The 25,688-nt window shown below is 55.4% G+C and overlaps 1 protein-coding gene and 1 long non-coding RNA gene across 4 annotated transcripts; one reads left to right on the top strand and one right to left on the bottom strand.

The window, feature by feature from the left end:
* Positions 1 to 1,971: 1,971 nt before the first annotated feature.
* Positions 1,972 to 25,346, bottom strand: SCIMP (SLP adaptor and CSK interacting membrane protein). 2 transcript variants are annotated; one of them, XM_045044637.1, is made up of 5 exons: positions 24,447 to 25,346; positions 12,852 to 12,975; positions 10,975 to 11,038; positions 7,776 to 7,849; positions 1,972 to 3,229 (listed from the first exon to the last, which is right to left on the bottom strand). In XM_045044637.1, the coding sequence occupies exons 1-5, from the start codon at positions 24,465 to 24,467 to the stop codon at positions 3,042 to 3,044; spliced, it is 471 nt and encodes a 156-aa protein (XP_044900572.1). In that variant the 5' UTR covers positions 24,468 to 25,346; the 3' UTR covers positions 1,972 to 3,041. The 2 variants fall into 2 exon arrangements, with proteins under 2 accessions (XP_044900572.1, XP_006939791.1); XM_006939729.5 differs by having other exon boundaries at positions 3,159 to 5,980; positions 24,447 to 24,595.
* On the top strand, positions 4,458 to 21,972 carry LOC102901292. Of its 2 annotated transcripts, XR_006589542.1 has the most exons (7): positions 4,458 to 4,593; positions 5,131 to 5,185; positions 5,711 to 7,177; positions 11,982 to 12,076; positions 12,384 to 12,524; positions 18,727 to 18,816; positions 19,716 to 21,299. It is a non-coding gene; the product is annotated as an uncharacterized LOC102901292 (long non-coding RNA). The 2 variants fall into 2 exon arrangements; XR_002148761.2 differs by lacking the exons at positions 4,458 to 4,593; positions 19,716 to 21,299 and adding an exon at positions 21,427 to 21,972 and having other exon boundaries at positions 5,054 to 5,185.
* Positions 25,347 to 25,688: the final 342 nt, after the last annotated feature.

Genomic DNA, 25,688 nt, shown 5'->3' with positions numbered 1-25,688 from the left:
TTCGGTGGAACCTGCGGTATTTAATGTGTCAATAGTCAGACTCCCGGCAGGTAATGGGTTCTAAGGTGGTTGAGCCAGGCGTGAATAGGTTCCAACCTGGAATTCTGTAGGGAGGGTCCTTTTCAAGGGGAAGCTAAATCAGACCTTCTGGTCTTAGCCTTTTGGATTACTGACTTTATTTGACTCACGGTAAGCGGTACAGAACTTGGCGATTGTCTACTTCAGCTATTTATTTGATAGAAGAAAATGAGCCCTAGGAAGGATCACTTATTCATGCATTCATTTGGAAAATAACGGTGACCCCCACTCTGTGCAGACGCTGGATAATTAGGGTGAACATATAATGTATCGTCCAAACCGGGACACTTTTGAGAGTGGAGAGGGGGGGTGCTAGTTATTACAAGGAGACATCGAACGAAAGCCAAAACCGTCCTGGGCATACCTGAATCTAGACTCGCCCTAAGACATAACCCTCGCCCTTGAGGGGCGCAGTACCCAATGGGAAGGAAAGAGGTATAACCGGAAGGCGAGGGGAGTCATGCACTGTGAAAAGTGCGAGGGAAATGCTGAGGAAGGGTCCCCCAGCCCAGGGAGGAGAGACCTCCGAGAGAAAGCCAGGCTCCCCCTGGGTGCTAAGTTTAGGGGAGTCACAGTGCATCAGGTGGGGAAGGAGGAAAAAGGGTGTTCCCAGCAGAACAAAGCCTTGGCGCTATTTTGATGCTTTGGGGGGAGGGCATTGGAGGTGGGAGAGCTGCAAATGGTTTCCCAGGGTCAGACTGTGTGACCGCGGAGACAGCGGGCACTGAAACGAGGCCTGTGGGGAGCAGGTTATCCGGGCCTTGCATGGTGTGCGAAGGTGTGTGTGGGTTGTCTTGCTGAGCACAAGGGAGCCACTGAAGGATTTAAAGCAGGGCCTTGATCTAATCAACTTTGTGTTCTAGAAAGCTCGCTGTGACAGCAGGTGGTGGCTGCACTGGGAGAGAAGAGGAGTCAGGCGGCTTTTGCAACAGCCAGAGGAAAGTAAGGCCAAGGGTAGGCAGCGAGGGCGGGGACGGGCCTTGCGCGGCAGAGCTGAAAGCATGTGAAGATGGGGTCCTGTTACTAAAAAGCCCGGAGGTCGCGCCTACATCCAAGCAGCGCTGCGTGCAGGCGCTGGAAGCGAGCCGTTCGGGTGTGGACCCTCCCCTTCTCTCAGCTGGGGCGGGGCCTCCGCGGCGGGGTCCACCCTGCGCACTCGCACCCCCTCTGGCGGAGAGCACCTGCTCCGCTCCCAACAGCATCAACCAATCAGTCTCTGCGCCCGAGGGAGTGAGAACCTCTGATTGGCCACGCTGGGTCACATGCTCGAGCCCCGAGGCGGGAGCGGGCGTGGTGAGGCCCCGCACACGTGGCGCCCATGGAGGGCGACAGAAGAGGCTTCCAGGCCGTCGGCCCGGCTGCGTGGTCGCCACCGCTCTGGAGAGGGCCGCAGGGCGAGGTCAGGGAGCGTCCTCCTGGGTCGAGAGGGAGTCTTGTGCCGCCGAGAGCCTGAGACATTTGCTGAGAATATGGACGGAGTTGCTTTGCCTCGAAAGGGAGGCCGGCTCCAGCCTCCCTCCCTGAGCCCTGTGCCGAAAGATGCTCCCCCGTTCCCTCTCGCCTGGAAGTGCGCGGGCAGAGGGGAGGCAGCCGGCGCTGCAGACCCCGACCTGCCTGCGCTTGGGGTGGTGGCGTGGAGCTCCACGTTACTCTCTGGGCTGAAGTGCCGGCTCTACAGCGGCCTTGGCTTCGGGTGCATTTCAAGGTACTTACAAACAGCATTCCACCTTCCCCTAAACACTGCAGCGTACGGGTCCTTAAGCATAGCGGAGCGTCTGTTTACACTTTTTCTTTTGAGGTAAAATTTACTTAGATTGAAATGCAGAAATCTCTTTTTTTTTAAGTATATTTTTATTTTCCTTTTCATTTTAGAGAATCCCAAGCCGTCTTCATGCCCAGCACAGATCCCAACATGGGGCTGGATCCCACAACCCTGGGATCATGACCCGAAATGGAAATCAAGAGCCTGCTGCTCAACCAACTGAGCATCCCCACCCCCCTCCACAGGTGCCCCGAAATGCGGAAACCTTAAGTGTGCATTCCTGGAGTTTTGACAAATGCATATGCTTGTGTAATCCACACCTGGAGGCCTTTTATTACCTGAGGGTGACCAGAACAGCCAATGGGACCCGCCTGGGATTTTGCCAGAGGGGGCAGGTGAGAACTGGCCCATCGGAGTGAAACCCTCAGAACGCGGACCAGACTAGCACTCCTTCTGTTGCCTTTACTGTTATGATCCCCATCTGACCGCCAGTCCTCTGTCCATTTTTTGTCAAAACCCCATAAGAGAAGAAAGGTGAGTGGTGGAATCTGGACACCAGCCTTTAGCCTGAATCCCCTAACACCTCTGAAATTGTAACGGAAACAAGGGCAAATACTCAACAGCGTTATTTGTGAAAGTGAGCTGGCCCCGGGGGGGATTGCCTATCCAGCGGCTCTTGCCTCCTTTTTCTTGGATGGCCAAGCCCACTTCCAGCTTGGGAGGCTGAAAATGCCCAATGTTCACTTCCCGGCCATTCCCCTAGCTGAGCACGTGCACCAATCCAGGCCAGTAAGACGTTAGGGAAAGTCGTCTGGGGCTTCTAGGAAAGATTCTCTCTCAGTAAAAAGAGCTACGTGGGAGGAAATGTCCCTTTCTCTCCTAACTTCAAATGTTATCATGTGAGGATGTGATGCTTGGAGCTATGGCAGCTACCTTGTCAGCATGAGTAGTAACACTAAGAGAATCAAAGAAGAGTCACCCGGTGCTCCTGAGTCTTAGACCTGCTGAATCCTGGAGCGCTTACCTCTAGACTTCTTGTGTGTGGTGACATATTCCTCATTATTGTACAGTCTGTGTTTTGCCATCTAACCATACTAACTGATACAAATGATTTGTAAAATGTGTTACTGTAACACCAGAGCATTTCCTGCAAACAATCCTATTTGTATCATAAAGATCAGCTTGACTGTTTCAAAGAGAACTATAATCTACCCATTTCTGATAGGAACACACCATCAGCTCTCAGAGAAGTTAAGAGGGCAGAGCACAGGAGTTTCAGAATGATGATCTTCAGACGCCATATGCTCAGGATGGACACTGTCTTCTGATTTCTTCCTTTATTTATCTGTCCGTATATAGCTGATGGCTGACCTGGGGTTTCCTGTGGGACTAGAATGCACAAAAAGGCCTTGTCGAATCTTACTGTATTTAATGCTATCATCCAAACTGCTAACATCTTTTTTAACCAGACTGGCAAAAATATGGCTTTATTACCCATGCCTAGGATAAACTCTCCACCTAATCATACGTGCTCAGAGAAAAACTGCTTGCTTTTGTCAAACCGACTGGTGGGCTTTCTAGTAATGTGCGATGCCCAGTACACATTTAGTAAGGGCCCACTATGTGCCAGAGCTTGTGCTGGGTATTGGGAGTATAGCCGTGAGCCAGGCAAGTTCCACCCCAGGGGAGCCCCAAATTAGAAAGAAGGATGGAAAAGGGGCGCCTGGGGGGCTCAGTGGAGCAGCTGACTTTGGCTCAGGTCGAGCATCCACAAAGCACCTGGGTGCTGTGCTAGGAACAGAGAAAACCCTGGGGGAAAGAGAGACCCAGTCCCTGTCCCCATGTTGCTCTCGGTCTGAGGTGGGGGAGAAGGATAGGTAAACAGGTTATCCCGGGGCGCTCTTGCTGTGAGAAGAGAGCCTCAAAGAGGACACCACACTCAAGTTTTGGGTGCTGAGGAAAGACTCTGAGCAGAGACGGGAAGGGGGAGAAGGTGGGGAGAGATGTTCTAGGCGGAGGGAAGGTTACCACAGACCAGGTCATTTCAGATGGCCCGAGGAGCAAAAGTTTGGACGGAGTGGAAGTTGTAAGGGGAAGTTGACACATCTCGTAACCCAAGTTAAGGAGTTTGGTGTTTTTCTGAGGGCAATGGGTGAAGAAGAGATTTAAACAAGAGAATGAGTGGTTAGATGTTCCCTTTAGAAAGCTGTGCAGAAAGGGGACCGGAGAGTGAGACACCAGTGGTGGGTGTGGGGGGGGGGGGAGGTGGGCCATCAGTTCCTTCTGGGGTGTGTTGACCTTGAGGGCCTGTCGGGAGGTCATGCGGGGGTGTCCTGGGGGCAGCCAGCCTGGGACTGAGGAGAAGGCTCAGCTGGAGCCTGCCATCTGGAAGCTGTCAGAATAGAGGGACGCTGAGCCCCAGGCATCCCGGGACGGGAAGGGCCTGAGGAAGACATGTCTAGTATCTGCTTTTAACTCTCGTCATAGATGTGGGTGGTTTTCAGAAAATTTAGAAGAGGAAGCCACACAAGTGAAACACTTCTGTGCGTGGGCTTTTTTTTCCCCCCTAGAACTTGGAGGAAAGAGTCCTCTCTGGCTCACGGAGTCCCAGAGTTCCACACGGCCGCAGTTAGGGAACCTCCGGCCTACTATATGGTGGTGGTAACACAGGAAGCTGGACGTCCCCGTGGAATCCAGAAAGACGGAGCCCGGAGGAAGCACATGTCCCCACTGGTCCAGCAGCGGCTGAGGCGGTAAGCTTGAGCGCACCAGGTGCCCGCCGTCCATCTCTTGCAAAGGAGCTCGGTCCCAGGGTCACTCCGGGCCTTTCTGTGGTTCACGGCGCTCTCCCTGTGAGTCTGCTTGTTGCCCCGTTTCCCAGAGGTTGCTGGGAAACCAGCATCTCCAGTCTGCTTAGGAAGCTTCCAGTCCTGGGGCTCCAGCAGATCAGCGCCAGTTTCCGGAGCCTCCAAGCTGACTTGGGCCCTGGGGACCAGGGCACTTGTTGAACAGGACCGTGGTCCTCTACCCTGCCTCTCGTCAGCAGCGCCGCAACGCTGAGGGGTTCTGGGGGCGGTGATCTCGGGGCCGTATGCAGGGAATGTACGCAGGGGAGGAAGCAGTCATGAGCGTAAAATGGGGGGGGCACGAAGCCCTCGAACCATCATCTTGAATCTGCCATTTAATCGTCCCTCTGTTTCTCGTTCCCTGTGATTCCCCCCGCCCCCGCTCCGCATTCACACATACTGCAAAACGATACCGCTACGTGTAACTTACGCACTTGGGTCCAGAAGGCCGCATGTGACTTTGTGGACCGTGACACGTTACCAGGAAGCACAAATCTGGGTGAGCATCTGAACCTCCGCGGTCCGCCCGGCCCACATCACGGGGGGGGTTGGAGGGGGGCGCTGGGGTGTGGGGTGTGTGTAGGTGGGGACAGTTCTCAAGAACAGAAAGCACCACTCACCCTTGAAGAGCCTGCCGGGTGTGATGTAGTAACCTGCACACGGGAGCACTCAGCCGGAGCACTCGGTCGGATCTCCCACCCACGGCCCTGGGTGTGGCAGCTGGGTGGGCCCGTGGGGCCCAGCCGGGGATGAGAGCCTGGGTGTTCTGCAGAGTCCAACACCAAGAGCTGGAATCGCTTAGAACCGAACAAGAGAAGGGGAGGCGGGTCGGGGGGGGGGGGTCAAGAACGGGGTGGTTTGTCACGAGTGGGAGCCACGGAACCCCAGGGGCACCCCTCAACAGTAGCTGGAGGCCTGACCGCTCCGGGTCTCCAGGGCAGAGCTGCGGCCCCTTTCCTCTGGGAGGTCACGTGGCCGCTGATGCCTCTCCGTCGAAGCCTCAGGAAATGTTTATTTTCCACAGCTGCGCCACATTACCGCCGGCTCTGAGGATCCCGTTACCGAGGGGCTTCCGTTCTCGATTGGCGTACAGTCCTCCGCGTGAACCCTCCTCAGCTCGCCGGAAGGGAGAAACGGGTGTTTCAGAAGTGACGCTTCTCCATATTTGCGGGGATTTCGACATCATCATAATCATCTAGAGGCTCGATGTAGCTCGGGATGGAGAGGGTCTTATTTCTGACCTTATTGACCAGCGAGTATGTGGCCGGCGGCTGGCTCGGGGTGTCCTGTGGGACTAGAGCACACGAAAAGGTCCTTGCAGCCCAAGCTGCTGTGTGTTTTCATACATATATAAAAAGACAGAGACAGTGCAAGTGGGGGAGGGACAGAGAACCCCAAGCAGGCTCCGTGCTGCCAGCGCAAAGCCGTACGCGGGGCTTGAACTCACGAAACCGTGAGATCATGACCTGAGCCGAAACCAGGAGTCGGACGCTCAACTGGCCGAACCACGCAGGCGCCCCCATATGTATTTTTGACTCAGTGACTCAGCATGATTTCCATGGGCTTGGGTGGTCTGGCTACTTCCTGGTGGACCAGCTCCCCATTTGATGGGGGACACTGTTGTACAGACAGGACACCGTCTCAGGATCGGCCGAGTGGGTGAATGGCAGACGGCAGTCAGACGCCCTGGCTCCCACGTCCCCCTGCCTGAGCCCGCACGACACAGAAAACGCAAAGCGGAAGTGCAGACGGCACGCTGACCCGAGCCAGTCCCCGAATGAGCACGGTCATGGGAGACCCCCATTCTCACGAGGAAGTGATACGAAGCTTATTTCCTTTTTGGCACATCCCTCACAGTGACTTAGTGTTTTCCAGAACATTCCATGATTGCTCGGGCACGAATCTCTGCTCAGAAGGAAGGGGACAGCAGGGTTTGCAAAAGGTAGAATGAGTGAAGAGGGAACACGTAGCAAAAGCCCCAAGGTGGCCGCGGGAAGGAAGACGAAACGGCAGCTAGACCTCAGACCCTCAGATGGGGTCGCCGCGGCCTCTGCCGCGACTCTGTCTTTCCCAAGAGGACCTGAGAAGAAGACCGCCGTCATTCCCTGCACAGCCCTGCGGCGAGACCCAAGTTCACATCCAGGCTCCAGCAGTCACTCGCTGTGTCGCCTTGGGTGAGACACTGAACTTCTGTGTGTCTCAGTGTCCCCATCTGTCAAAGGGGAATAACGAATGTGCCTGCCTCGTAGTGCTGTTGAGAGGCCGACAGGAGATCATGCCTGTGAAGTGCGTCACACGGGCCCGGACACACGGGGGCTGCCCCATACATGTAAGCTCTTATGTGTCCATTCGGTCAAGACCTGAATTGTCTCCTAACCTCCAGGCACCGTTCTTAGTGGCCAGTAAACCGTGGTGAGGAAGACGAGAGGCTCCTGTTTCCCGGAGTTTCTGTTCCAGGGGAGGAGAGAGATCTTAAACACACGAGCAGCAGGTAAGTAAGACGAGGTTGGGTAACTGCCTTCACGTTTCGAAAGGAAAGTTAGCGGGCTCATTTTAGAGAGGGCGGACGGCAGTGGCCGCGTGGCAGTGGGGAGGAGAAAGGACACCACCACATGGGCAGCTCGAGGAAGAACATTCCGGTCAAGGGAGCCAGGCAGGGATTTTCTGATGCAAAGTGGGGGAGTCCTGGTGACACCCCCCAAGTTCCTTCTTACTCGTGCTCCGAGCTGGGATTTGAATGTGAACGTACACCTTGAGCATCAGGAGCTTTGCTATTTGCTCTGCCCCCTTTTTAATTGATTTGTCTCTTTCAATTTTCTTAAACATTTCTTATTTATTTTTGAGAGACAGAGACAGAGCATAAGCAGGGGAGAGGTAGAGAGAGAGGGAGACACAGAATTGGAAGCAGGCTCCAGGCTCCAAGCTGTCAGCACAGAGCCCGACGCGGGGCTTGAACCCACGAACCGCGAGATCGTGATCTGAGCCGAAGTCGGACCCTTAACCGACTGAGCCACCCAGGCACCCCTGAGCTAAGACATTTAGATGAATTTGTTACCCTGCCCTGAATGTCACCAGCAGCAGATACTTACGGGTGTGTTCTGGGAAGAGCAAACCCCTGGGCGGCAGAGGGGGTAACTGAACTGGTGATTCATTAAGAACATTCCTGGCAAGACAGAAAGAGGAGGAGTCAGGGTGTGGTTTTGAGCGTGTCCGTCAGCCTACGAAAGGAAAACATCAGAAAACGGATGAACATTGAAACCTTCATTCCTAAAAGCTGGAGGCACTCCGTCCTTCTCTAGGTGTCGTACCCGTTTGTAAAGAAACTGTTTCCTCCAGCCCCGGGAACAGCTGGATTTGAGGGAAGGAAGGGACTTTGCTTGGAGCGTGTCCTCCTGGAATCCCCGGAGCTGGAGTGGGCGGGGGTGGGGGGTGGGGGGGAGGTAAGTAGCAGGTATGTTTGCATTTGCAAGATACACGTGTTCCTAACACTAACGGCACACACGGGGACGCACACAGCGCGTGACTGCGTGTTCGGTGCATCCTGCTGAGATGCCTGCATGTGGCCACCAGATGACACACACGAGAACGTTCGTGGCAGCGTGAACCCCAAGCTGGACCCTACCCAAATGCGCATCAGCCGCGGAGTGGATAAATTCATGAGGACGAACCGTCTGCAACCACGCACAATGACGTGCACAGAAACGTTGACCAACAGGAGCCAAACCCTAGATAACGTGTGCTGGCTGATTCTACTGCTTAAATTTTTTTTAAGTTTATTTATTTTGAGAGAGACAGAGTCAGCATGAGCAGGGGAGGGGCAGAGAGAGAGAGGGAGAGAGAGAGAATCCCAAGCAGATTCCTCACTGTCAGTGCAGAGCCCGATGCGGGACCTGAACTCACCAACCACGAGATCGTGACCTGAGCCAAAACCGAGAGTCAGATGCTTAACCAACTGAGCCAGCCAGGCGCCCCTGGCTGATTCCATTTCTAGAAAGCATAAAAACAAGAAAAAACTAGCCTTTCCTATTTCTGAGAGTGGCTATCTTTGGGGTATGGTGGCTGGAAGGGGATATAAGTCACCGAGGAACTGGTGATTCTGTTTCTTGATCTGGGCACTGGCCACCTGGGTCTGTCCAGTTTGTGGAAATTCACTGAGCCCTGCTTGACTTTGTACACCTTTCTGCATTCGTATCATACTTTGGTAAGAAGGTCCAACAAAGAGAGACCACGGGGAGCCTCTTGGCCTAGACCCACGATCCCCTCCATGTGCTCTGACCTCCAAACTGGAAGAGATTGTTCTCAGCCAAGTTTTGGCCCCCTGTATGTGGTTGAGCGCCCCTGGGGGGTGCATAAGCCTGTTGGGATATGTGGACAAGGGTCTGTGTGGCAAGAGCTCCGTTAGTGGCCTCTGTCCACCCCTCGTGGCTGCTCCCAGGAGAGGAGGGAAGTTGATCTGCTTTTGGGAAGAAACTTCTTCTCCCACTGTCTCCTCCAGAGCCAGCCTGACTGCAGAAAACACACACTGTGCTCGAGTCTGTGCTGTTCAGAGAAAGAGGCTGCCCCACACGGGTGACCTGAGGTTCTCCAGACTGCGCCCTGCATCGGAAAGTTTGCCTGGTTTTGAACTAGCAAATGCCCTTGCCGGTGGATAAGAGCCCCGCTGTGCCACGCCGGGTTTATTCTCATTAAAGGCAATATTTTGTTACTTACCTGCGTGACACATTTGTCTTACTCCTCAAGGGGGTCAGAATCGGTGGGGAAGAGGTCTATTATTTGCTGGATCCACAACAAAAGTCACTCTAGGAAAGTACAAACTTGGGGGCGCCTGGGTGGCTCGGTCAGTTAAGCATTCGACTTCAGCTCAGGTCATGATCTCATAGTTGATGGGATCGAGCCCTACATCAGTCTCTGCGCTGACAGCTCAGAGCCTGGAGCCTGCTTCGGATTCTGTGTCTCCCCCTCTCTCTGCTCCTCCCCCACTTGCTCAAAACTAAACATTGAAAAAATAAAAAAGAAAAGCACAGATTTTGTTTCAGATACCGCACTACATTCCAAAGAAAGGACTGGACCTTGAGCAGCACCTGGCCCTTAACCTCTCAGCTCTCGGATTATCTTTCCTGCTGGTAGTGTCTGTGTATACCTGGGCCTGGGTTCAGCTAGATGGTCTTTGCTAACAAGGTGACTGCTGGTGAATGCCTGCTTGTGTTTGCCTGGGGCCCCAGGTCATGCGGCATATCAGCTTGGCCTCCGAAAGGGCCTGGGGATTGAGTAGCTAAAGCAGGTCGTGTGGGCGCTCTGTTGCCTGTGTGACTGACCCCCCAGGAAAAACCCTCGGTGACTCTCTCTGGCGATGCTTTGCATGTGGTTCCGCACATCCATGCTGGGAGAATGAAGCACGGTGCACCAGCAGAAGACTCCTGGAAGCTTCCGCGTGGTTGCCCCTGGGGCTCCACCCTGTATGTGCTTTCCCTTTGCAGAGTTGACTCTGTACCCTTCTACGGTAATAACCCGTAACCATGACCGTTGTAGCTTTCCCGGGTCCTGTGAGCGCTTCTCGTGAATCGTCAAGCCTAAAGGTGATCTTGGGGACTCCCGACACAGCAATCATAAAAGCTCCAAACAGATCACAAAATGCAAAAGTAAGGCCAATGGCATAGTTTCGTTAGGCACACAGCCTCGAGAGGACTACACTGGTGGGCCATCGAAAGGAAAGGAGGGTAGGGGTGCCTGGCTGGCTCAGCTGGTGGAGCCTACGACTCTTGATCTCAGGGTTGTGAGTTGGAGTCCCACCCCGGGTGCAGAGATTACTTAAAATCTCGAGGGAAAGAAAAGGAAGGAAGGAGGGAAGGGGGGAGAGAGAGAGAGAGGAGAGAGAGGGAGAGAAGAAGGAAAGAGAAAGAAATAGAAAGAAGGAAGGAGGGAAGGGGGAGAGAGAGGGAGAGAAAGAAAGAGGAAGAAAGACAAAGAAAAGGAAGGAAGGAAAGAAAGAAAAGAAAGGGTAGACCTAACCGTGAGGGGTGGGCCCAGCACACACAGCCTGACCTGTGACCTCTACCAAACTAGACCAGGCAAAGACAACCGGGAGAGCAGAGCCCCGGGAGGTGCCCTGCAGCCCCAAAGCTCCAGACCCCTCCCCGGAGGGCGGGGCATTGGCAGACAAGCCGGCCCCCGGGCTGCGCAGGTGCAGTGGGCTCCTCCCCCAAAGAGACGCGCAGGTGCACGGCGCACGTGACCAGGCGGCTCTCAAAGCTGCATCTTGCGTGGGGGGGGGGGGGGTGCTGTACTTACTCATACGTTTTCTCTTCGTCACTTTGCCCTCTTCCCAAGGGCTTGGCAACGTCCCACCTCTTGCCTAAGGGACCAAAGAGGCATTAATGATCATCTGGGAAGAATCAGCAGAAGGTGTGACTGTTAGAAGTCCGGAGACCTCGGGCGTGTGCAGGGCAGGTGGGGGAGGAACCACCGGGGAGAAACAGACTTCGGGGCGCAGGGCTGGCGGGCGGTGGAGACTGGCTTGGACGCGGGCCTTCTGACCACAAGCCCTTGCCCAGGCCGCCCGGCGCGGGGCCCTGTTTGTCTCCTCGTCACCTCGTGCACCCCTGGCTTTCAGAAACATCCCTGGGACGGGTAACCAACTGTGTGCTTGGGAGGAAGCGAGAGGAAGACCGGGGAAGCAGTTTGCAACTGGGGCGTGCTAGACGAACACGTCATTGTTCATTTTTTAACCTGCGTGGTAATAGTGGTGGCTTAAGGTCCAAGAGAACGGGCCAGGTTTTGTTCAGGGTCCCACTTCGTCTGTGTCCAACATTTCAAGAAGGCAGATGGACAGAGGACTATAGGAGGCAGAATATACTCTTTGTGTTAAAAACAAAAAACAAAACAAAACAAAACAAACCCACCACCACAAAAAGGGGCGCCTGGGTGGGTCAATCAAGTAAACATTCGACTTTGGCTCAGGTCGTGATCTCAGGGTTCAGGAGTTCAAGCCCTGGGTCAGGCTCTGTGCTGACAGCTCAGAGCCTGGAGCCTGCTTTGGATTCTATGTCTCCCTCTCTCTCTCTGCCCTACCCCACTCGTTCATTCTCTCTCTCCAAAATAAACATTAAAGAAAATTTTTTAAATCTATAAAAGAACACAAAAACAGCTGCTTACCATCAAAGGGTTGAGGGCAGAGAACATTGGACAGGAAGCCCAGTGGACCTAAGTTCTGGTCCCAACTCGGGCACCAAGTCCTGTGAGGCCTCAGTCAAGCCTCTTCCTCTCTCTGAACCTTAACTTTCTTATCTCTCAAACAGATGGACGAAGATGACAAGGTCTCACTCCTTGTGGAGCCCGGACCTTTCGGCGACCGGCGAGCAGGGTTCTGAGGCTGTCCCAGACGCCGTGGCAGGTCAGTGCCTTGGTGGCTGAGGGTGGCCTGCCCACACTGCCCTGGGGGATTGGTGCATTCACCATCCCTGGGTCACAGGGACGATGGGAGATGGACGGCAAAGTGGAAACCCCCTTGGAGATGATGTTAAGTTAGTGGAAAGCCTCCACGAAGGTGGAGGGTGCCAAGAACCTGGGGCCAAGGCAGCTGTTGTTCTGGGAGATTCAGAGTCTGACCTTAGAGAAGGCAATGGTGGTGGCCAGCGTGTCCGTCGTGGACCGAGCCCGTATTTCATGCCTCAAGACAGTCTTTTTTTTGTTTTTTTTAGAAAACTGCTTCGTTGGGGAATGATTGACCCAGAAAAGGCTGTGCGTATCCGGTGTATACAACACGCGTACCACTCGATGTGCTTGGAGCTGAGACAGCCTCTGACATTCTCTGGACTCGTGCTGTCTTCTGAGTCCCAAAGGTGAGAGCAGGGCCACAATGGAGAGAGAAAGCCGTGGAGCAGTGTGTGGCTTCTCACAGGTTCTGCCCTCACCCACACCCTGGGGGCCCCAAGAGTTCCTGAAGATTAGTTAGCCTCCCTCCCTTCGCCATGCAGATGGGGAAACCGAGGCCCAGACATGCAAGTTAGTGGCAGGGCTAGGCTCAGACCCAGAATACACGATTCTTAATCCAAAACTCAGCCTATTCAGGCCCAGAACTACGCTTTCTGCCCTGAAGAAGCCCTAATGCCCGGATGACCACCCCAGCCCTCCCCGCCCTCCACCTGCCCAGGTGAGACCGCCATTACCTTGTCTAAACAGCTGTCTACAGGCACAGTACAGGATGAGGGCCAGGCTCACGGACACAGTGAAGATGGCCACAGCTAGGATGACCCAGAAATTGTCCCTCAACCAATCCATCGCGATGGGACCCTGAGAAGAACGGAGACAGAGGAATATGAGACGTGAACGGGGTGTCTGGCGGGGGGGGGCGTTGTCTACCACGTTTTGGGGATACCTCTGCTTAGGGGTCAGGCAGGTGATGGCTTAGACGAACTCTACCCATCAGCAACTGGGAGCCCTCAGGCGAGGCCCTTAATCTCCTCCGAACTCCATGCGTCCTCATGTGTGGCACGGGAGTGACCCGTCTGCCACTCCCCAGGGGAGCCACGCGCACGGAGATCAGAGATGTACGGAGGAGGCCGACACATCTCTCTGTCTTCGGTCGTCAAACGGGCAGGGGAGTAACGCCATTGAAAGCAATAACTAATTGCATCGCTTTTATATCCAGGGGGCAGCACAGACTTAAACCCCTGCTGTTTTTGGCGCTGGGCGGGGGGGGGGGGGGGGGGGGGGGGGGGGGGTTAGAAATATACCTTGATGGGTTTCTCCAAGGGAGGCGTGGGTCAGAAGGGGGAAGGTGAATGCAAAGTTAGTCCATGGGGAAAAGTAACAGGAATTTGGGGGCTGGAAGCTGGCCAGCTCGGGAAGCAAGCAGAGAAGTCTGGCAGGAGCAGATCGTAAGTGTTCTCAAGACAGAAAAGAAAGAGTGACGTTGGCTGTGGTGGCGGGCATTTCGCGATACAGTGAAACCTTGGATTGCGAGTACCTTGTTCTGCGAGCATTCCACAAGATGAGCTAATGTTTCTAATATGCTTTAAAAAATTTTTTTTAATGTTTATTTATTTTTGAGAGAGAGACAGACTGCGAGCGGGGGAGGGGTAGAGGGAGAGGGAGACCCAGAATCCGAAGCAGGCTCCAGGCTCCGAGCTGTCAGCACAGAGCCCGACGCGGGGCTCGAACTCACGAACTGTGAAATCATGACCTGAGCCGAAGTCGGACGCTCAACCGACTGAGCCCCTCAGGTGCCCCTCTGTTATTTCTCATGGGGAAATTTGCTTTGATACACAATTCCTACGGATTACAAGCGTGTTTCCAGAACGAATTATGCTCTCAAACCAAAGTTTTACCATATACGAGTGTATCCGGTCAACACGTTGTGCATTTTAAACTTCCACGGTGTTATTAAGTCAATTATACCTCAGAGAAGCTGGGGAAGAAAGAGAGGGAAAAAAAGCCAACGGTAAGAGTGCAGAAAGCGTGAGGCTTGTTAGAAAGTCCCCGTGGGAGGATGTCTAGTAGTTCCGTGGGACAGTTGTGGCTAATGTTCAGTCTGAAGCTGTTGCCTGTACCGTGTTGGAACTCAATTGCACAATAAAAGCTTGTAAGAGCAGAGCCTGGGGACTAGTGACATGTGCGCTGTGGTTTCCCAACCAGGGATGACGTGTAGACAAGTAGGACAGACAGCAGGTGCCAGGCCCCAGGCGATTGTGGGATGGACTCGTCGGAGGAGCCTCCAGGAATGCAAGGGCTTTGCGGGAGGAGCGGGGCTCCCCTCATCCAGAGCGTGGGCGCTTTGCCTGTTCGTTTGGCTACTAAAGTAAAACGTGATCCTTGAGACCTGGCATATTCTGGGTGTGTGAGAATCAACTTCCTGTGTCATCACTTAGCCAGTGGAAACTCACGCATGTGTTTTCATGTACAGCCCTTTCCAATTCGTGCTTTTGAGTGACGTTAGTATTAACGATATAAACAGGGACCCAGGCAGAGGAACAGGGACAAGGTTAGGGCTGCTAAGGCCATTGTTCCTACAAAACCATCGGACTTGGCTTACTATTATTTATTTATTTATTTATTTATTTATTTATTTATTTATTTATTTTAATTTTTTTCAACGTTTATTTATTTATTTATTTATTTATTTTTTTTTTTGGACAGAGAGAGACAGAGCATGAACGGGGGAGGGGCAGAGAGAGAGGGAGACACAGAATCGGAAGCAGGCTCCAGCCTCTGAGCCATCAGCCCAGAGCCCAACGCGGGGCTCGAACTCCCGGACCGTGAGATCGTGACCTGGCTGAAGTCGGACACTTAACCGACTGCGCCACCCAGGCGCCCCTAGTTATTTATTTATAATTAAAATAATTTTTATTGTTTATTCATTTTTGAGAGACAGAGACAGAGCGTGAGCAAGGCAGGGGCAGAGAGAGCAGGAGACACAGAATCTGAAGCAGGCTCCAGGCTCCGAGCCGTCAGCACAGAGCCCGACGTGGGGCCCGAACCCACGAACCGTGAGATCATGACCTGAGCCGAAGTCATATGTTGAACCGACTGAGCCACCCAGGTGCCCGTTGGCTTACTATTTAAACACGTGTTTGTATTACTGGCAGAGTGTCCTCATTTATTACATTGTTCTATTATAATTTAGATTTTCAGTTCCAAGCTTCGTTTCTTTGGTGAAGGTTGGCTTGATCAAACACGTTTTTGGCTATTCATCAGGTTACATGGAGCAAAACCAAGCATGTGTAACTTGTGCACGCGTCATTCTGCAGCTTTTTGGCTCAACTTTCCGCTCAGCGTCATTTATCCACGGTGATAGATGTGCTGGGGATTCTCTCTTCAAAGACAGAAGTGTCGGCCGGCCAGGTAGCCCACCCCAGGTGTGCACTCAGCAGAGGCTGTGCTGTAGATCACCTTTTCAGGATGCACAGAAGAGAGCAACAGAGGCACACGAAGAAGGGGGAAAAGGGAAAGCGTGGAGACTGGAGGCTTGGCTCTCAGGAGGACCCTGTGAAATGTGGTTTTGCAGGGCCCGGTGAGGTCATAGGGCACTGGACTTAAGAGAATGCCACATATCTGAGGGTGGACTCTTTGTTTGATACACGTAATTGGAACTTGACCTTCTTTAGCTCTGGGGGTGGAAGGAAAGAAGGAAGGAAGGAAGGAAGGAAGGAAGGAAGGAAGGAAGGAAGGAAGGAAGGATGAAGGGAGTAAGAAGGGAGGAAGGAGGAAGGAAGGAAGGAGGAAGGAAGGAAGGAAGGAAGGAAGGAAGGAAGGAAGGAAGCAAGGATGCAGGGAGTAAGAAGGAAGGAAGGAAGGATGGACAGACAGATGGATGAGCAGATAGAGTATTCTCCCCCCCCATTTTCTCATTCTCTCTTCTCATACTCAAATGTGCATCTCCTTGTTCTTTTGTCTAGTTTGTCCTCCGTATTTTCTACCTTTTCTTTTTTCTTAATCTTGAAGGATTTCTCCAAAAAGCAACTAAACATACTCTTTAGGGCTATAAATTAAACACCAGGGCACAAGAGTTCAAAGCTGTTGCATCCGAGAGCACAACGGGGTGGGAGGATGGACGTGGGGAGACGGGGGGCTGCAATTTTCTGCCGTGAATCCTCCGAATCACTTGATTTTTATTTTTTTATTTTATTATTATTTACTTTTTTGATTTTTAAAACTATGTGTATTTACTGGGACGCCTGGGTGGCTCAGTTGGTTGAGTGTCCGACTTTGGCTCTCGGTTCAGGAGTTCGAGCCCCACATCGGGTTCTCTGCCGTCAGCCTGTCAGCACAGAGCCCACTTCAGATCCTCTGTCCCCCTCTCTCTGCCCCTCCCCTGCTTGCCCTCTCCCCAGAAAGTAAATTTAAAAAAAAACCTGTGTATTTACTTTAATAAAAAAAAACAAACAAACACAACCCAGTCAATTAACTGTCTAGCGTAGCTCCCATGAAAAGCTACTCCTCCGATTTCAAGTTCAAAGAAGTTTCCTTCTCCTCAGTTCCCTGGAGAAGCAGAGAAGAAGGATGATGTCAGAAAAGTGAAGCCTGGGTCACTTTTGAGAACCACACAGTGGATGCATATCTTGCAGTTCTGTTCTTACAAACGTGTGGCATGGCTTGGCTTTGCTAGCCGATGTTTCTTCCTTTTTTTTTTTTGTTTTAATGTTTACTTATTTTTGAAGGAGAGAGAGACAGAGTGCAAGCAGGGGAGGGGCAGAGAGAGAGGGAGACCCAGAATCCGAAGCAGCTCCAGGCTCCGAGCCGTCAGCACAGAGCCCGACGTGGGGCTCGAACCCACGAACCAGAAGATTATGCCTGAGCCGAAGTCGGATGCTCAACCGACTGAGCCCCCCAGGCGCCTTGCCAGCAGATGTTTGGAATGTGTTCCGCTTTCATCTGTCCGCTAACTGCGTCCTTGAGCGGCCTGCCCAAGGTCACCCGGCAGGAAGGAGGCTGAATGCTCTCCCTCTAGGTGCCAGTCCTTCCTTGCTGGTGTCCGTACGATGCCCTGAGTCATCGGGGACAGGCCCAGCGGGGTTCGGGACGCCTTCCTTTAAGGAGCACAGCCATGGTGGTGAGACGGTGGGGGCCACGGGACTCCCCAGGATGAAGAACCGGGGCCCACAAGTGGGAATAAGAGTCCCAGGTTCCCCCACAGCCCAGGGCCTGACAAACAGCACTGCTCTGAGACGCCTTCTCCGCAGAACCCAGACGAGCTTGTCTTTCTGGGACAGGGCGGCTGAGTGAGAAGGGTCCCGAGAGAACCCCGTCCTGTCCCCGCTGGGTGTCCTCTGGGCCCCAGGCCGGCTCAGTGGCCGTGGTGCTGCCCGAGAGGGGACACGGACGGGCTCTGGGCAGCGACGGCGGGGATCCAGCCCGCGGGGAGCGGGTGCAGGTGGCCGGCGGGACCGAGCTCACGCCCCGCAAAGTGTGGGAGCTGAAAGCCACCTGTGTCGGCCGCCCGGACGGGACCGTGGGGCGCAGGCCTCCCCGGAGCTGAAGCGCGGGGCCCAGGGCGTCGGCCATCAGCCCGCAGACGCTGCGGGGCCTCTCAAGGGACCTCTCGGGACGGGCGTGGAGTCTCCACCCAAAACCGCAAAGTACCTCAGCAGGAAAGGCCACTGGTGGGAGACTCCCCGTGGAGAAATGTCTGGCTGGCTGTCCTCGGTGCAGGGTGGGGTGCAGGGGTGCGGAGGCGGCCCCCACCCCTTCCTCCACTCACTCCCACTGGGGCAAAGTGAGCGGCTTTGAGTCAGAAACCGAAGCTTTGCAATGAGCCACGTTTTACGAACTGTGCTCAGCAATCGAAAGTAACTTAAAAGTTTTGGAATTGGACTAAAGCGTCTTTGGGGTGGCCGCCCCCCCACTGGGGCAAGAGGGGAGCCCCCCGGGCAGGGGCAGGAGCACAGGGGCATACAACAGCAGGAGTGCGGGGCCTGTCACAAGTCCCCGACGCCACCATCACGGAGCTAGAAATCCAAGCGTGGGCAGGGCTGTGTCCACCCCCAGGATGTGCCGCTTCCTGGTTCTGTGGGCTTCTAGAGGCCACTCGTGCTCCTGGCTCGTGGCCCCTTCCTCCGTCTCCGAACCCCGCGGGGTGGTTCCTCCGTAGCCATGTCTCCCTCTGAGCTCCTCCCCCGCCTCCTCCTGCACGCAGACGAGGACGACCCGGACGACCCCAGCTGTCTGTCTGCCCCGTGTCAGAGACTCCGATTTAACTGGCCTGCGGGGCCTGTGGGGCCTGGCCCTTGGGGGGTTTGTTTCTTTGTTGTAATAAACATATCCAGATGAGTCTTATACAAGGCGGGCCGAGGTTGAGAACCGGTGATCTACACGTTATCTCTTAATCCTGATGATGACCTTCCCCGAGTGGGTGGTGTTAGTTATCACGCTTCGTTTGCAGGTGAACAACTAGAACTCGGAGAGGTTAAGCGATTTGCTCAAGGTAACACAGCCAGCAAGGGACTAACGTAGGATTTCAGCTCAGGGCAGTCTGACGCCAGGTCGTGTGGTCATTTTACCCCATGAGGCTGCCGCCAAGCTGGTAAATGTTTCTTTTCATAACAGAACTGAAAGCGGAACCCTCGTTCAAGAGCTTCCAGCACTGCCAAGACCTCAGCCTTCAGCCGTGCCCTGTTCGGCGTACTTACAACCGCGGTAGGAAAATGTGTCTCAGAAAAGTCACCCTCACCGTGTGCTACCCGGTGCCCTATGCGCGCCTCTCATTTAATCCCCTGCACGGCGGCTTGTGGTTACCACCCCGTTTTACAGATAAGACCATGGGAGCTCAGAGATCGCAACTGAGCCAGTGAGTGGGAAAACCAGAAACCAAACCCAGGTCTTTGGGACTCCAGGACCCTAACTCGCGACCCCCAAACGGGGGCTCTGGGAAATGTGTGAAAGCACAGATGCCAGTCCCAGCCCCCTTCTCTGCCCCCAGTTCTGATCTGTAGGTCCAGTGTCGGACTCGGGATCAGCATTTTTAACAAGCGCTCCGGTGGTGGGGGGCGGGGGGGCTCAGCCTCCGGGTGGGACGTCCGTCGGGCCAGTTGGCAGAGCCCCCCCAGCTGGGGCAGGTGAGGAAGCCCCACAGTCAGAGGCGGTAGCAGCACTGGTGGGAGAGGGAAAGGCACCAAAAAAGCCCCCGAACCAAATGCCCGAGATGCTTCTCGTAATGCCCCAAATTCCATCATCGACAAGTCACTTCTCTGCCAAGTTCCCCGCTCTCCCCACTTCCTCTCCATTTAAACTCATTTGCCTGGGTGTGCCAAACTCTGAGGAAGAGAAACTGATTTTTACTAGGGTGTGAATGACTTCCTTGGGTCCTCAGGGCACTGGGTTCCTTTCTTGAATTCCCTCAGGCATTGGCCAGAGCAGGGGCATCCTAGGATCTTGTCCAGAGTCCTCAGAGGATATAACCGAATGCGATTTAGGAACAAAGAGCGTCTTATCCAGGCTTCCTCCTCCTGCTAGTCACCCCCCCCCCCCCCCCCCCCCCCCCCCCCCCCCCGCACCCATCTCAGTGCCCTTTGCTCCCTCTTCCCCTTTCTCCTTAGTCATCCTGCCCTCAGGACAGACTCTGGATCTCATTCACACTGTGACCTCCGCAACTGATAACAGCTTAAGTGTGTGTGTGTGGGGGGGAGGTGCTCCACCGTCAGAATGATGAAAACCCAGAAGACCCAGAAGAGAAGCTGGGACACTGAGGCCGAGGAAAGGTTGCCTCGTCCGGGGCTGGGTGCTGGGCAGAGGCGGGGGCGGGGGGGGGGGAGGCAGACCCGTGCGTGAGCCCACGTCCCGTGACTCCGGCGGGTTACCGGACGTTTGTTCCCGGCGGTCCACACTGGCGAGTCAGCTCCGCCACCCAGAGCGGGGCCCATCTCTCTGCCACTGTCTCCGTCACCTGGAAGACAGTAGGCGCTCGGTGCGGGTCTGCGAGCGGATGAACGTGACTGCCGCCTCTCTCCCGGCCCTACAGGTGCGCTCCGCCTCGGATGATGCAGGCGGGAGGGCGGTTTGGGGTCTGCCTCCTAACCGTCCAGCCGCCTGGCCTGGCCTGGCCTGGCCTGGCCTGGCCTCGCCACCCGCCACCGGCCGCGGGCATTGGGCGCTGGCCCGGGAAGCCGAGACCCTGCCTGCCTGCACGTGGGTGTCTCTGCTTTCCTCCCATGACGCACATCCTCGCCCTCGCCGCGGGGGAGGCACTGAGCCCAGGCACCCACCCGGCCCCGGCTCTCACTTCCCCAAAAGGCATTTCCAGGGAGTCGGCGACGGAAGTCCCAGTCCAACCCCCGCTGGGAATTCTGGAGACTGGCTTGATTCCACACTCGCTTTTTCCTGGGTTTTTTTTCGTTTTTTTTTTTTTTTTAACCAAATTCTGTAGTGTAAGAAATAGCTTACGACATGACAGCCATGCATACGTCCACACGCAGGACACGTCTCCCGAAATGTCTCTCTGACCCCTGAGGAGCTCCAGCATTTTCGCCCCTAATCCAGCCTCGCTCGTGAAAAATGTATTGGTGTGAGGCCCCTGTGTTTCTTTCAAGACCCACGCTACTGCTCAAGTCCTGCGTGATTGAAAAACTCGACTTTTTCTCACGAGAAAGGAATGATCTGAAGTAGTCATGAGTCCCAAAAGGCGGGGAGAACGTGTGTGTGTGTGTGTGGGGGCGGGGGGATGGGGTTCTAGGAGGCTGGAGAGGCTTCGGGGAAGTTTCCGTGGGACGAGGCAGGTCGCACGCAGCTCCGTGGGAGGATGGGGCCCCGCCCCTTGCTCGCTGCCTGGAGTTAGGGCTTCCAGGCTAATCCCCTTGGCCGAGGCCAGCCCTGCCTGAGACCACGAGGCTGTGGGGCACCTGCTGGGTCTCAAAGACTCAGTGTGGGGGCGCCTGGGTGGCTCAGTGGGTTGGACGTTCGACTCTTGATATGGCCCAGGTCATGATCTCATAGAGCATGAGATCAAGCCCCACGTCGGGCTCTGTGCTGACAACGTGGAGGCTGCTTGGGATTCCCCATCCCTCCCCCCTCTCTGCCCCTCCCCTGCTCTCTCTCTTCCAAAATAAATAAATAACGTAAAAAGAAAAATGCTTAGTGTGGAAGGAAGAACATAAAAGATCTAGTTAATAAACGTTTATATGGATTACGTGCGGGAAGGATATTTTTGATGTGTTGGGTTCAGTGCAATGTGTTATTAAAATTAACTTCAGCCTTCTTCCCCCTTGCTTTTAATTCTTCTCCCTCCTGCCCCGCTCACGCTCGGATTCTTAGCACCTGGGGGTGTCGTGTCATACGCACTGACCCCAGCCCAAGACAAGTAAAACCGTGTACCGACAGAACGGAATTCGACAGAGGAATGGGAAAACAGGCTGGGATGTTCGCGCAGTGAGACCCCATCCAGAAACGTAAAACGCGGATTCCCAATGCCCAGGACAGCACAGATGATGAGTCCTGGACGCAGGAAATGAAAGAGGCAAGGTGTAGACTGTTGCCCAACGTGTTGACTGTGCATCTAAGACAGACACGTTTCCCTGGTGTTAATTATACCTCATTAAACAATTTCAAGAAAGAATGAGCCGTGCAGCTCTTGGGCCGGGCTCGTGTCCCGCGGGTTTCGTAACAGGACTCGACCCTGTTCATTCGTTCTCACCCATCATAGTAGGTCGCTCCACTGACATATCTTTCTGCCCGGACTTAGAAACTACACCTGGGGCGCCTGGGTGGCTCAGTCCCTTAAGCCTCCGACTTCGGCTCAGGTCATGATCTCAGGTTTGTGGGTTCGAGCCCCGCGTTGGGCTCTGTGCTGACAGCTTTAGGTTCTGTGTCTCCCCCTCTCTCTGCTCCTCCCCCACGCACGTTCTATCTCTCTCAAAAACAAACATTAAAAAAAATTAAAAAAAAAAAAAGAAACTACGTCTATATGCAAGCAAAAATTAAAAATGGTGAAGGGGCACCGGGTGGCTCAGTCGGTGAAGCATCCGACTCTTGATTTCAGCTCAGGCCATGGTCTCACGGTCGTGGGATCGAGCCCCACGTTGGGCTCTGCACGGAGCATGAAGCCTGCTTGGGATTCTCTGTCCCCTTCTCTCTCTCTGCCCCTCCCTGGCTCCCACTCTCAGTCTCTCTCTCTCAAAAAAAAAAAAAAAAAAAGGTTTGTGCGGGGGAGCAAACCGTGACAACACACAGACATCTCCTCTGATTCCGTAATATCATTTCTAGGAATCCAGCCTCACCAGTAATCCAAAGGAAGTAAAATTTAAATGCAGAACTATGTTGGCTTTGGCGCAAATAAGCAGGGAACAGGCAGCGTGGGACTGGGAGAAAATTGCACAAGGGCCCCTTGATGGGCTCGGACGAAGCAGTCAGGCAGTGGGGAGAAAACCCCGTGAAAAGCAGCCCGGGGGGAGCTTCGGGGCGCCCCCCTTCGCCAGAAAAGCCACACGCAGCCCGTGCGGACACCCCAGCCAGCCACCTGTGTGCAGGTCGCCCGCGCGTGTGGCCGGAGTCTGCCGGGACAAAGCACAGAGACCCCATCTCGGTTCTGTACCGAGGGAAAGACTCCTTTTCACCTCCGCCACCCAGCCTCCCGGTGAAGCGTGAGCGGGACACGTTTTCCAGACCTCACGCATCACGTCTTTCAAGAGCTCTGCTCCCCTTCCTGAACAGGTGGCTTTTCGGGCGTCTCCGCGGCGTTCTATGTGTTGTGTCTGACTTCCACAGAACCTTCCGGAATTGCGGAGTACTCGGGCTTCCTGAGTTATCCTCGGACGTCTGCAACCCAGAAGTCCTTCCTTGGGTCCAACCAAATTGTCTCGCGCCCCCGCTGGCTTTCTTGCTTGTTTGGTTCTGAGAGTATGGGGGGCCCCCTGGAGCCCTGTCACCTGGTGGCTGTCTGGCAACGGCACTGGTGTGGTCAGTGGGTGGGGGTGACGGCAGCGAGGCCCGAATTTCCTCTCTACCTTGTGTTCACGTCAAAACAAGACAACGGTAATGTTTCAGTGTCTACGCCTGGGAAAAAAACTAGAAGGCCAGACGCGAGGCTCCGCCATGGCTTTTCCCAAGTGGCGGAATGTGGGGCCATTGTTCCCCTATTTCTCTGGAGTTGTCCAGTTGTTTTTTTTTTAATTTTTTTTTCAACGTTTATTTATTTTTGGGACAGAGAGAGACAGAGCATGAACGGGGGAGGGGCAGAGAGAGAGGGAGACACAGAATCGGAAACAGGCTCCAGGCTCTGAGCCATCAGCCCAGAGCCCGACGCGGGGCTCGAACTCCCGGACCGCGAGATCGTGACCTGGCTGAAGTCGGACGCTCAACCGACTGCGCCACCCAGGCGCCCCTGGAGTTTTCCAGTTTTTTGAGGGCAGGAGGGGTGGAGGGAAGGGTCCTAAAGTGTAACAAGAAGTGGGGCGTCTGGGGGGCTCAGTTGGTGAAGCGTCCGACTTCGGCTCAGGTCACGATCTCACAGTCTGTGAGTTCGGGCCCCGCGTCGGGCTCCATGCTGACAGCTCGGAGCCCGGAGCCTGCTTTGGATTCTGTGTCTCCCTCTCTCTCTGTTCCTCCCCTGCTCTCTCTCTCTCTCTCTCTCTCTCTCTCTCTCTCTCTCAAAAATAAATAAAGATAAAACAAAAAACAATTAAAAACAAAACAGGAAGCCCCAGGCCTTGTCCTTACCACGCTCAGGGCGCGGGAGTGGTTCTCAGGACCAGTGATGCGAGACAAGATAGAACTGGAAATACCACGGGGAGGCCTCGGAGGTCATTTCTCAGCGGGCAGCGGCCGTTCACCGGATGGGGATCTGACCCCGGGGCGCAGCCGAGCTCGACCCGCGGCCACCACGGGAACACACAGGATGCCTTACAGATCGCTGGACACGAGAGACACGGGCACAGAGATGCCAAGGCTGCGGGAGTTCTAGGTTTTTCCTGCCAGAGTCCCAAGATGCAGCTCGAGATCCGCCTTGTCGCCCCCTCGCCCACCCTGTCCCCGACGCAGACCCATTCGGGTCTTCTCGCTTATCAGGCACCGAAAGTCGCCGTCAGAATCCAGAGAGGGGGAACCACCTGTGTACCGTTTATGCGTCTCTGTCCCCGTCCGGGTGTCATTTCAACCCGATAGGCAGGTTCCCCTGCCCCAACATACCCCCGGGAACTGGAGGCGCAGACGGGCGCAGGGATCTGAGGTCCCCCAGCCCGTGAGGGGCAGAGGGGACCCTCCGAGCCCAGCCGCAGACTGAGCTGCAACCCCAGCCCTCGCCAGGCGGCCGCTCGGGTGCCCCAAGCCCAGATGCTTACCTGGGTGGTGAGCGTGTCCATCTGTGAGCGGCTGAGGGGACAGCAGGGGCCCGAGTGTGGTGGCTCAGGCACAGCTGGGGAGAGGCCTTCCTCACCCACAGGCTTCCCGCCCACCCCAGAGCAGTGAGCCCCAGCCAGACCACACTTCCCCTTCCTGCTCAGCCCTCGGGTGGGGGAGGCCCCGGCGCCCGCACGGCAGGCAGCCCACCCCCTTCCAGGGAAGCTGGTCCCGACGCTTCCAGGGGCCACGATCGCTTCCTGCGAGGCCCCGCCGAGGACCGACCCGGTCGTGGGGGGTCAAGCCCGGGGGCAGGCTGGGCAGTGTGGCTGGGGCGGCCGCGGGGTCCCCGCACACCAGCCTGTCCGAGCGAGCATTCCCGGCTGCGGCAGCCTGGCCCGGGGCCCCAGAAAAGCGAGGACGCTGGTTCCCACCCCGAGACACCCCCGGCGAGCTTCCCGTGGGACGGACACTGGAGGACACTGTGGCCCAGCCTGGGGCTGCCGGCCAGCTTCTGTGGGGAGGCCAGGAGCCTGCTGCTCTGGGCCCCGGGCCCCGCTGGCCGTCCCGGCAGGGCCGGGTCCCCATCAGCACGGGGACAGTCGCCAGGGGCGCCCACGACCGCTCACAACGGGGGGCCGGAGCGGGCAGCCGACCAACCATTTTGTTGACCTGACCCTTCTCGCTGAAACAAACAGCCTGGCGGTAAAAATAGCCACCCCGGTGCGCTGCGTCTGCCCGGCTGCCCGTGACCGTGACGGTACCCTGGGCTTTCTGGCAAACGCTTACCCGCCGGCTTTCAGGAAACAAGATTCCTGATCTGCACGGTTTGCGAGTTTCCAGGATTTGGACAGTTGTCGCTCTGGCCGCTTTCCAGCCACCCCCAGGATGGTCCCCGGCTCGGCCTGGGTGGGGACTGTTCCGCATCTCCACTGGCCTGGCGGCCGTCACCCGCGCCTTTCAGCTCTGGGAGGTTACAGCCTGAGTCAGCTCCGGGGCCGGGGCAGGACTTGGAGCCCCGCGGCTGTCCGAGCGCAAAGTCTGTGCTCTTTCTTAGGAGGGTCGAGCCAAAGTGGGGCTGCTCAGAACCCCCCCTAAAGGCACATTTAAAATGATCTTTTGGGGGGCGCCTGGGTGGCTCAGTCGGTTAAGCGGCTGACTTCCGCTCAGGTCATGATCTCACCGTCCGTGGGTTTGAGCCCCGCGTCGGGCTCTGTGCTGACAGCTCAGAGCCTGGAGCCTGT

The sequence above is a fragment of the Felis catus genome, chromosome E1 (assembly GCF_018350175.1).
Source record: "Felis catus isolate Fca126 chromosome E1, F.catus_Fca126_mat1.0, whole genome shotgun sequence".
NCBI classification, from domain to species: domain Eukaryota; kingdom Metazoa; phylum Chordata; class Mammalia; order Carnivora; family Felidae; genus Felis; species Felis catus.
The sequence above is the reverse complement of the archived record's forward strand: the minus strand, read 5'-3'. Positions and strand labels throughout refer to the sequence as shown.

Bases quoted from the DNA above. Each gene is read 5' to 3' on its own strand.
- SCIMP (XM_045044637.1), bottom strand. From the start codon at position 24,467: ATGGACACGCTCACCACCCAG. The intron at 12,976-24,446 runs GTAAGCATCTGG...CGTTCTTCTCAG, and splicing joins TGGACACGCTCACCACCCAG to GGTCCCATCGCGATGGATTG. The intron at 7,850-10,974 runs GTAAGTACAGCA...CTGTCTTGCCAG, and splicing joins GACGAAGAGAAAACGTATGA to GAATGTTCTTAATGAATCAC.